The sequence below is a fragment of the Wyeomyia smithii genome, chromosome 1, assembly GCF_029784165.1.
Source record: "Wyeomyia smithii strain HCP4-BCI-WySm-NY-G18 chromosome 1, ASM2978416v1, whole genome shotgun sequence".
Lineage (NCBI taxonomy): Eukaryota > Metazoa > Arthropoda > Insecta > Diptera > Culicidae > Wyeomyia > Wyeomyia smithii.
This window is the reverse complement of record NC_073694.1, coordinates 186,914,732-186,926,945: the sequence shown is the minus strand read 5'-3', so window position 1 is coordinate 186,926,945 and position 12,214 is coordinate 186,914,732. Positions and strand designations below refer to the sequence as shown.

General features: G+C 38.7%; 1 protein-coding gene across 2 annotated transcripts in view; it reads right to left on the bottom strand.

Moving 5' to 3' along the window:
* The window catches only part of LOC129719321 (protein sidekick-2-like), a 311,872-nt gene extending 302,006 nt beyond the window's left edge, over window positions 1–9,866 (bottom strand). For both annotated transcript variants that reach the window (XM_055670747.1, XM_055670745.1), the window contains exon 1: window positions 8,539–9,866. Coding sequence is in view for 1 of the 2 variants with exons in the window: in XM_055670745.1 (XP_055526720.1) it covers window positions 8,539–8,686 (148 nt within the window). In the remaining variant the exon portion in view is untranslated. The remainder of the gene's footprint in view (window positions 1–8,538) is intronic.
* Window positions 9,867–12,214: the final 2,348 nt, after the last annotated feature.

The window sequence follows — 12,214 nt, the reverse complement described above, 5'->3', positions numbered from 1 at the left end:
AAGTTGATGAAGAAGAAGGAGCGTCAAGTCTAAAATTTATAGCGGAGCGATGGCTATCGTCAGGGACATAAAATGGGAGGTACTTAACTTTGGCGGGAGTCTGATGACTTCCGCTGTCCATTATTAAAACGTTTCGTTGAACTGTGCAAATATTGACGAAATCTGCTAGGTCACGGCTGGTCAAAGTCGAATTCCCGAGCCAATACACCGGTGGGCCAGGTAGAAGCTTTCAAAGCGACGTATTTTAGCTCGTTTGGCACCTCAATCCGAAAGGAGATGAAATTCAGCTTCGCCAAATCTGCATCTTTTTCTACCAGCATAATGACTTTAGGTGTTTCGTTCATCCCTAAGCACTCCTTAGCCATCGCAGAAATTTCATCAATGGTGTGGCTTGGATCAAGACGACTCAGGTACATCCAAAATTGTTGTCGTTCGTCGGCAACCGTTTTAATTTCCCATTCGAAAGATCTGGTGCCGCAAACGGCAGCAGCAGGAGTGCGAGTTCTGGCACTAATCTCACGACGACGTTTGGGCGTTGGCTGTTCCCCCGATAAGCGTCGTGAGAACAGAGATTTTTGAACAGGGGGGATCGAGCCGTGCGGAAAATGTTTTTCAATACGATTTGTCAAATCAGTAACGGCGACATTCAATTTATCGACAGCTTCGCACAGATTGCTACCATATTAGTGTCATACATTTTTCAAGAAAAGGATGATTACTTTCTGTTTTGACAATTAATGCTCTAGCCGAAGAACCACTTCACAGGAAAATGGTCCTCTCGGTAATGATGTTATGTGCATAATTTATGTATTTGTTTCTAAAAATCGTTTTGATCTTAATTTACTTGTAGAGCCTTGATAAAGAATATATATTATTCGAAACGTCGGTGTAAGAGAAAAATATCGTTTTCTTTTCACATTTTAAAGACTACGAAGCCGAAAGAAACTCCTCTGAAACTAAAGAAAACATTTTCTGTGATTTTGAAATAATTTCTCAGCTACTCAAACAATCACATATTTCTGATATAAATGACTCAAAGAGCAATATTCCAATATAGTTTCTTAAGTGGTCACATACAAGTCTTAAAAAATTTCAATAATTTATATTCATCAAAATTCGAGTATGAGCCCCAAATTTGAACTTTTACTAATATCCAGAATTTGCATAGAGATTGCCCCTTGTAAGAATGAGAATCAGACAATATAGAAAGTCACCAAAATTACCAAAAATCTACACCAACAAAATATATGGACAGGCCCCTTTCCAATCACAGGCTAAAAACGTGAATTATTAGGATGAAAAAGGGTTAGTGAAAATCTTTGTTTGAATTTTGCGCATACTAAAATCAGAATAGAGAATCTACGTATCTACGTGATTTGCGGATAGCACTTTCACGAAATATCCGCAATTACAATCCATGCATTCTAATATAACGTTTGCGTTAAAAAAAAAATGGACGAAAATTGCCGACTTTTTATTGGTTTACCTTTACACGCACGGACGAAACTACCCATGCAGCATCAATCATAGTAACCCATGAGTTAGCAGAAAAAAATAGATAGCTCTACCAGTCGAACTCTACTCGTGATGGCGAAAAAGTTAAGCTACTCCGTTCAGAAGGGTGTGCGTTCAAAGAACGGTACCCCGTTGCATCAAAAATGGATATCGTGCTGATAGTTACACCAGTTCCGGCATCTACAACATTTTGACACTATTGGATAACAATCAGAATGGCCGATGACCATGAGTGGCGGAAGCTCCAAAAAATGTCGAAGAGGAAGACCGAGGGAAAAGTGGCTGCGTACTTTACCTGGCGAACATGGACATACTTGTAGGAAGCGTCAGTCCCGTCCACTGGTTTCGTAGCTGCAGGCAATGACGCAGCGCCAGCTCCTGAATACGATGGTCCAGTCGATTTCCTTGGCAAATCACGACGTGGTGGTGGTGATGGGCGACGAGACCTGTCTCACCCCTAATGGCAACGACTGGCAGGGCGCTTCGTATTTTACCTTCCCTACGGAAGAATTGTGCTGCGAGATGAAACTCATTTCACACACTAAGTTCCCCAAGAAGGTGCTACTGTGGCCAACAATCAGCGAGAAGGGAATGTCAAAGTCGCTTTTCTTTCGCTCCAGACTGGCCGTGAATGGGGAAATTTATAGTACGAAGTGCCGTTCATCAAAAAATGCTACAAAGTGAAGACGCGGTGTTCTGGCCGGATCTGCCGTCGACCCACGACTCGGAGGAGATGGAGCCCCCCCCCCCTCGCAAACTGCGTCTCATCGAAAACTTGAAGTGGAAGATCCACTCCAACAATTTTGTTGCGAAAACTGAGAAGGAATTCTCGACTACTTTGAGATAAGGTCGTATGTCTAAACGTAAACAAAACGAGTGAGAGATGATTTGGGCTTGTGAAGTACAAGGGATATAACCCTAACTCATTTTGTTTACATTTAGACATAGGGCTTTATCACAAACTAGTCGAGAATTGATAAATAAAACGAAAAAAAACTTGAAAACATGCCTACACTCATGTTTTTGTCCGCCATGGCGAATGTTCCGGTTAACTGCCGAAAGGTCGCGTAGAATCCTTTTGCAAATAAGCTATTATAATTACCTTTCATGGGAAACTTATCAAATACAATTACACTAAAGTCGCTTTTTATGCGGGGATACGTGCCGCGTAAAAAAACGCGTAAATTCCGGAATCCGCGTAAAAAAACTGCGTAAATTCCGGAATCCGCGTAAAAAAACGCATAAATTCCGGAATCCGCGTAAAAAAACCGCGTAAATTCCGGAATTCGCATAAAAAACCAGCGTTAATTCTGCATTCCGAGTAAAGGGAAACCGAAATCCGCGTATGAAAAAATACCGCGTAAATTCCGAAATCCGCGTAAAAAAGGCGTGTAAAAACCCGGGTAAAAAGCGACCTTAGTGTATCTGTTTTAGTTTTTTATAAAACCATACACAAAAAGTCCGTTTGAGCATGAGCATGAGCATGATTGACCGCCCGTGGTTGCTACTCCGTTATTGCCAGATCAGCTGTAATTACACAAAGAACCAACAGATGATGTTTGGGACCAACATGCATCCTCAATGTGTAAAAACTGGTGACCTTAATCTTTATATTAGGCAATACCAGCGCCGGCCGCATCCGAATGCAGGTCAAAGAAGGAGTTTGTATAGGAATATGTTGACGTGATACTCGCTTTATTGGAAGCCGAGAACACCTCTGCACTTCCACGAGAAATCACTGGGATGTTGGATAAAGGGGAAGATATACAGCAGGGTTCGTTTTGTTAAACGATGCGCTAATGTCGGGTTCTTCAGAACAAGTGCCGCGTCTAGAAGTTTATTACTTCCGCCACGATATTCATAATGTGATTCGAACTTATTTAGTTTGACAATGTAACACCGCAACAATAAAACGTACGCGAGGATACAGGATTTTTGACTAAACCGAGACAACTTAAAATTACAGTATATCTCCTCGTAAGGTGATGCTCTTTATACCTAAAACTATTGCGCGTTGTTGATCCATCTGAAGATAATGCGACCTCATGGAAGGTACCGACGCGGGGGTTGAAATGATATTTATCGACTCAACGAAATCGATTTCCGATGTAATAATTTAGATGCAACGCGCGAGCAGTCTCCGACTTAACGTTGATGAAGATAAGAAAGATATGATGAAATATCTGGGTTCACTTCGCGAAATCACCACACGCCGGAACTCCATATATCAGCAAAACTCGCCCGGGCTGAATACGCGTTTACACCGGAGCGTTACGAACAACCGCTTTAATCCCCCCGGCCGACACATACGCGCAGGAACTCGGCGTTTCCGTGGATTATCTCTTAACAATGTACGCCTAATACGCCTAATAAATATGAAAATTGGCAATGTTCCATGCATCCAAAGCCTCAACAATTTAATAAAAGCAAATATACATATAAGCCTGAATATATTTTAAAATTTATTGACAAAGTGCCGAACTAGTCATAATTATAACAAATTATGTAAAACAACTGGTCAAAAGCTAGAACAATCAAAAAATCAAAGCATATGATTCCTGAGAAACACATACTCCAAACTCCACAAACCACACTAACACTTTGTGGACAAAAATAAAACTTGTTACTGAAACCCTGCGGAAAAAAATACCGCGCACACAATTTCAACGATGAAATCAAAATCTCTCTGTATCTGTTTTCTCACATAAAGTAAAACTAGAAACAAGCATCAAAATATCACTTTACAATACAGACAAGACAAAACGTATCCTTAGCTTTCATCACTTCATTTTCCAGTTGTTTTCATCGTTTTTGGACTTTTCTTTAAATGGAAGTACAGTGGCAACATGCATGTATGCCTTCACACACTCCACACTTTCAAACCGTCGCCAAGACAGCGATAGAAAAAAAACAAGAAAAAATAAACACTTTGGTGAATCTAAAAAGCAACGCAATAATATTCAATTTTCACAATTAAATTCACTTTTTTCTGTGGAACTCATACGCAAAATACGTTTCCCGGGAAAAATTCATTGAAAATTCTTATATTTATTTATTATTTGAAAAGCTATCATATCGTAAATCATATGGAACTGCCGCTTATAAAGTCTTGCGATTTTTGGAGATGGTTAAGGGTACCTCCCAATAAAATCAAAATGTGCCATTAAATACCTTTTTATTTTAATAAATAGAACATACTGTTCTGCAAAACATGATTTTTTGGATGGCTAATAACTTTGTAAAAAGTTTGAAATTCGCAAAAATCTGGGAAAATGGTAGAATGGAAATTAAGGTTTTTAGTATTTTTTCATAGAAAACTTTATTTGGCTCATAATATGTAAGATAAAACCATGATGTCTTCGGCAAAAAATCTTATTTTGAGATCATTTAAAAAACTGCTGATGACACAACGCGTCTATTTCAATCTGACGAAACAAAAAAAATTTTACCTAGCTTTTAGGTGGATTGATACCCATCTGTCTATACTAAAACCTGCGATTCTAAACATCTTACAACTTTTCCGAATATACTTTATGTAACTAAGCGCACGAAAACGGCAAAATAAAACAGTGCAATAGTTGAGTTTTTAATGTTAAATAGGGGAACTGCTCTATTATTAATCTCAGCCAATTTATTCATCTTATACAACATGAAAATACACTTGAAACCTAGAAAAAACGCAGATTTTTCAACTAAACCAGTTTACTTATCCATTTTTAGTTCACTTTAGATTTCACATGAAGTAGAATTCTCAAAAACTCATTTAAAAGCTTCAAATTCTATGTTATAGTTGGCCATCTGCACTCGAAACCTTATTTATTACAATCACCTACCTCAGAAAACAAAATCCGCGCATTGCTCTATACGGCTACAACGGGAATCGCTCAGCAGCCAGCCAGAGTATTTTCCATCATTAGCGGACCACTTTTCATCTTAATCACTAAACAAAATCATCCACTATAATACGAATACTTGAATTTTCAAAATGTGTACCTCAAATTTCCAAAAAGGCCTTAATTAGCAGAAACATATGAGATGAATTTTTACATATCCTCAATTTCAACTGTATTTTTATCTGTTTTCACTGCGATGAAGATAGTTAAAAGTTGCCAAATCAGTTTCCGTTAATACGGAAAGATCATACTGAAAATGTTAAATTATTCCGACATAATTGACATAAATCGACAGCACTGCACCTAGGTTACCAATTTTGCACGTAAATAACTACAGCGGATACCTTTGTAACCTACTACGATGGTTTGCGGCTTCGTTCATTCGTGAAAATGTGATTCATTCTTGATTAACAGTGCGATGAATATGGGGGCGTCGTCAGATGAGTAATCGAGCAGTGATTTAAGTTTTTAGATGAAAAATGATTTGTATGACAAAATTCAGGATAAATCTAGCTAAGTTTACTGATTTTCCAATGCTGGGCGTAACCATAAGAGCAATTTTGTTAGCGTATTTTGTTTTAGTTTTTGTTCGATGATTTCGTGAAAATTTGGTGTTTAATCCGTGAATTCTTCGTGAATATCAGCCTAATGAGATGAATATTGGAACAAATACACTATATCCAAATATTGTTATTCTCACAAAGTTTTGCAAAAGTACTAAAATATTGAATCTTAATCGAAAATCAGTTCACTCTGACTTGATAAAATCGAAGGTAGAAAAAAAAGGCTGTGATATAATCAGGTGATTACTGTAATTGATTATTTCATGCTGAATTCCAGAAACCGTAAGTTCCAAAAATGGGTTTCAAAAAGTGGAGTCGATTTCAGGTCTCTTGGCATCATTCCTAATTCGTAAGTAATATTTGGCCATTTTGATTTGTTTCCTAGAAGTCATTTGAATTTAGAAATGGCGTTTGGAGTTGAATTCCGTCCTCTGGGCACAATGTCGATTCCGGATATATTTATATTAGATGACATTTGACCATTTTCGGCTGTTCTAGAAACCGGAAGTCACCATTTTGGAATTTAAAATGGCTTCTATGGTCGACTATTGGCCTCTAAATATTACCGCGTATTGAATGCACATTGGTTTCACTTGCCCCTTTTCACCTTATACGTTCCTGAAGTTCTCGAAAAAATAAGCTAAAATATGCTATAACTTTGCAAGAAAAAGTCCTGGAGATGTATGGTCCTTGGCAAAAATATTTGTTCTGTATGCCCTAACAATTCCTCCCAACAACATTTTCTTGTAAAATGCAGAAAACAGAAGTTAAGTACAAAAAAACTAAATTTTAAGTAACTTCCACATATGATTTATAAGTTTGTACCCAATGAAGATAGGATTTTTGTTTGTTCAGCAAAGTTTCATATTTTTAAATCTTCTACAACTTTGCTGAATACACCATTACTCTATCTCTTAACACAAAAAAGTTATTTATTTTTATTTTTGATATAGTAAACTTTTCATATTCTTTGATAATTTGTGATTATTTGAGTCATTCATATTTTTTTTTTTTTTTTTATTCTCGCTTATTTTCCGTCGGTCTAGTTCCGCCACTGTTGTGGCCAATCACCGACGCCCAGGAAGGCGACTCCACACCCAGGACCCTAACTCACGATCCGTTTATTAACGGACCGGCGCCAACGGCTTTACTTCCTCATGCGATGGAAGGCGTGATCCCAGAGATTTTTCGCCTCAGAAAATCTCCCGGTGTCGGCTAGGATTTCATCTAGACCAGTTGGGTTGGTTGTGAGTGGATCACGCCACCTCACAACCATCGACACCTATGTCGGCGGTGGGATTCGAACCCAGGCGTCGAGCGTGGTTGGCGGAGACGTTACCAACCACGCCAGGCCCCCGCTCAAGTCATTCATATAATTAATTGTTTCGACGACACTATTAAGCTAGAATGAAAGTGAAAGGCGCTATGGAATCAAGTTCCACTTTTTGCCTTATTGGACCTACTGTGGTATTTTTTCAGCTCTGATTGGTCGAAATATGCATTCGAAACGAAGCTCTACAGTTTTAAATAGTACAATAGTGAGCATCATGATATTACAGTTGTAAACAGCTAATTTTTCAATCGGATGCTAAAAGAAAGAGAAAAAAATCCGTTGAAAACTGACTGAGTTGTGAGCATTTGATATTGGATAATTTTCGTGACAAAGTTTTCGGTATTTCAATTTGCACCCCTAACTTAGGATGATGTTGTGAGACATAATTCTGCATCAATATACACGCCGCTTATAGAAAAAGAAAAACTGTGAATCAGTATGGTTTAAATAAAAATGAAAAAAGTCTTGAGTCCTTTGATCGAAAACAGATTTCAGCATTTTCATGACGATTTCGCTAAGAATGGCTTAAAACGTTAATGAAATATTACGATTCGGTAAGGAGGCATTTGTATACATTTGTGAGTTGTGTCGATTACCAAGCAAAAACCACAGAAAATGAGTTTGAATACGATAGATATTGTTAATTTCATATAATCTCCATAGAAGAGACGTTATTTAAGTTATTTTAATCTCATTTCTTGTGAACAGTGAACAGGTAAATTGTATAAATTTAAAATCGCTAGAATCATATTGCACCATCAGAACACGTTCATTTTTGGACAGTCAGATACTAATTAGCAAAGTTCATAAACAATATGAAATATTCATAGTTGGGAGAGTTTTTACAGCGTATGTTTTTGCAGTTATGTAAATTGCTTGCGCTCTCTCCAGCGGTTGATATTATTAGTGTAATAATCTTATTATTATTCTACCCGAAAAAATCACCCGCGGTGCTAGAGATCACATTTCTTTTCGTAACTGGCTTTTAGCAAAACAATAGAACAATTCAACTTGACACTCAATCACACAAAATGTCGACATCTCGGGTAGCGTACCGCAAAGTTTTACACTTCGCAACTCTCGTTATTTGCATGATTAAAATATAGGAAAAGTTAAGTCCCATTGTTGCTGACTCCGGCGGGTATCGGAAACCGAAATTGCCACAGTGAAGCAATTAAATACATATTCTCGTATTCTTCAACCGAGCCGGCTAATCCCCATTGTATTCACTTACCGAAAATTCTGGTGCACGAGCAGCCGTCGAACGAAGCAAAAATTAATCCACAGAAAATGAATCCTAGATTAGCGCTGGCTCCGCGGAAGCTCATCATTGCCATGCTTTTTCCCGCTTGGGTGCCCTTTTGCCGTCTTCTGCTTTGCATTGTTTTCACTGCCACAGATATTTTCGCTACTACTAATGCTACTACTACTACTACGACTAGTACAACAACAACAGCTACTAACACGGTTACTGTTATGGATACTGGCACTCTGTACGATGACAGAATAATCGTCGCCTACTTTAACGATCACAATTCGATATTCGATATCCACTTTCTTCTTCTTCTACTTCTGCACCACGTCTGCGATTCGCCAAAAACTAGTAAATATTTCCGACTTCCGGTAGGTTACATTTCCCGCGAAACAATAAAATCCTGACAGGAAACACACTCGGACACCAACAACATCGGACGTTAATGAATCACTATTATATTCTGCTTTTTGGTTCACATCACACTCGATTTATCTTCCGCGCGCTCTCTTTTCCCCCTCGCTTTCTCTCTCTATCTCCTGCCGGTACCACTTCCGTCTTCCGTTCTATTTGTTTGCGTTGTTCATATTAACATACTCTGCTTTAAGTAGGATCCCGTTCTGTTTGACTGAACATCAGCATTTTATGTAACTTTACTCAGAGGCAGCACGGCATTTTAACGACTTACTAGCTTCGTATTGCTTCTTCCTGAGCGCGGAGCAATGCAGCAGCCTTGATTGCCACTCGGGCAACGGAAATGCAATTACAATTTCCCCACCCCAACCGCAGCAGCAGTGAAATTAAATCACATCACGCTCCATCATTACATATTATATATTATTCGCACATACACACACACGCTGACACAGTGGCGGACGACACATTTGGCATACAAGCGGCAGTAATTACTCAATTCACACTTCACTTATGCCCGCCGGTTATCGCTGAAACATTAAATGCCCACCGTCGTCGTCGTCGTCGTCATCGTCTCCGTCTATCTCCGGAAATTATTCTCCACTCCTGACCTCGTTAAACCGCTAACCTACTGCACGACTGCTCTGCTGCAACCCAGCTGCAGTACGGGCGCACCGTTTACGTTAATCTTCGATTACGACCGCTTGCTTCACGGTTCGGTTTGCCGTCGTCATCATCAGTCAATGGAATTGATCCACATCCCAGCACTGCTGCTGCTGCTGCTGGTTCTGATTCTGACACACAACGCAACCCCACACGCGCACTCTTCGGGATGACTTCCGCCTGTGGCAGCATACACGAACGAGGATAACACGGAACTGAGATGTGTCCTGTGACTGGTCGTGATTTTTCAACCAAAATTGTGTGCTGCAAAACGCTCAACTGCTCGAATGTCCCTGCTCCGGGCACTCACGCCGGTTGCCATAACGAACGCGATGGTGTGTCACGTGCGAGAAGCTCTGCGCATGCTGTCAGTCACACAACAGAGTCAGAGAGTGAGTAAGAATGAGAATATTTCAGCTCGCTGCGAGGGTGGCAGCAGCAGAGTGCGGCGATTCTCCGGAAATTTCGTTTTTGTTTTGCCTCACGTGGGTTACGTAACCGGATGGTGTTGATGGCTGTTTGTAGGCCCGATCTCCTAGTCCTAGAGCCTACACTGAAGGGGAGAGAGGAGAGGGGGTGCTCTGGACGGAAATCAGATTATCTACGGACTGGCCGGCCGGACTGGGACCGGGCGAGAGAGCAGCTGCAAGTGCAAGCGACACTAGGGAATGAGCAGGGCACTAGCAAAAGTGAAACCTGATGAAGGGGGGAGGAATAGGTGAAACCGGGAAAAATTAGAGCAGCAAGTTGCGTTAAAAGATTATCCAATTAGGTTACCTTACTAATGCGAAAGGAATGGTGGGAATATTGGGAGGTGTGTGCGGCTAGTAATAGCCGAATTGTTTTAGAAATAAATAAAAGAGCTCAAGGGGCGTTTTGACAGCTAATTTAATATGTGCTAAATGTTAATCCTATTAACTATGTTTTCGAGATGCAAGGATAATTTAATATTGGGTTTTTTGTGTTTCTGTATCGATTTTTCAAAAAAAAAAAAAAAAAAAAATATTGACGTGATGATCGAACGAAATTTGGATAAATATTAAACAAAATTGAAAAATATGAAAGAGGGATTCTACTACTACACAAAACGAGCACTGAAAATGAAATAAGGTTCAATCAAGTTTCACAATGAGCAAGATCGCGCCAAAAGACCTATGGTCGAATATCGATCATTTTTGATTTGAATGAAACTTTGCACACGTATTTGGTTTAGCAAACTGAGCATCTTTCACAGGTAGAGAGATTTTTTACACCCAAGAGTTACATTCTAAAAGGGCGTATGCCTTTTGACATAGGTTTTATTCGAAGCATTGTAGCCCAGAAACCGTTGGTTGTAAAGAAAAACTGTCTGAGAATGAGTTGTAGGGAATTAAAAATGACCCATAAAAAAATATACACTGTACTATTACTATTGTACTATTGTGACTAAAGCTACAACCCACACTAAGTCACATCAAAAGTTCTTGCATTTTTTCATCATTTGTAGCTTCGTGAAATAAATGTGCGACAGAAGCCAAAAATTCTGGTTTTCTTAAAAAATATATCACTTAGCCAAATATCAACCGATTTCCACAAAACTACTTTGAATTGATTCGAAATTGAGTATACTTTTAAAATTATAGTGTATTTGTGGTATGTTTCTTACGAAAATAGACGGCAAATTTAAAATTTAATGTAAAAATTGCGTGAAAAAGCCTAAAAAATTAGACATAAACTTAAATAACTCAACATGTTTTATTGATATTAGTAAAAACCTGTATATATTTTGGTAGCTCTATTTGTCTTCTTGTTAAAACTGCTTAAATATTGAAAATCGGTTGATAAATGACTGAGTTGAAAAATAATATATGTGCTGAGGTCCAAAAAAACCGTATTTTGACCATAACTTCAGTTTTTGGGGGTGTTTGGAAAATTTCTAGTATGAGCGAATGTTACACTCAACAAGACCTACAACCTACACTAGGTCACTTCAGAAGTTCTTGCTTTTTTTTCTCATTTGTAGTACAGTGTAATCATTTAAAATTCTTTTTCTGATTTTTTTATTGAAATTATTAACTACAACTTCGTCGAAGACGTCGCTTCGATCAAACAAACCGGTCCGACCCTAAAGTACTTGTAATTATCCATACCCTGTTTACATACACTTTTCTCCCAAATTATTCGTGAAAAAATACCAATAGCACAAAATGACATCTCAAGCTCATTAGATTATCTGTGCAAAGTTTCATCCAAATCAAAATAGATAATTTTAAAAATGACGTGATATGCATTTGGTAGTTTTATCAGTAGGTTCCTACCATATTTTTTTTCTTTATTGTTTTAGCCTACAGTTGGTTCACCTCATATAATCAACATGTCACAATTAACTGAACATAACAGAGCGGCTTCTTGCGAAAACGCAAGAAACTGAAACAATCAGTTTTACTTAGCATTATTTTGTACTAGGAAGACTTTTTTGGAATAACGGACGTAACACTGGAACCTAGCTTCATCGCCACAAAAAAACGATAATTTCAAATTAATTCGCAGCGCGAACTCGGCAGCAGATGGTGCTAGGGTTGCTATCGTAGAGAACTGGTAT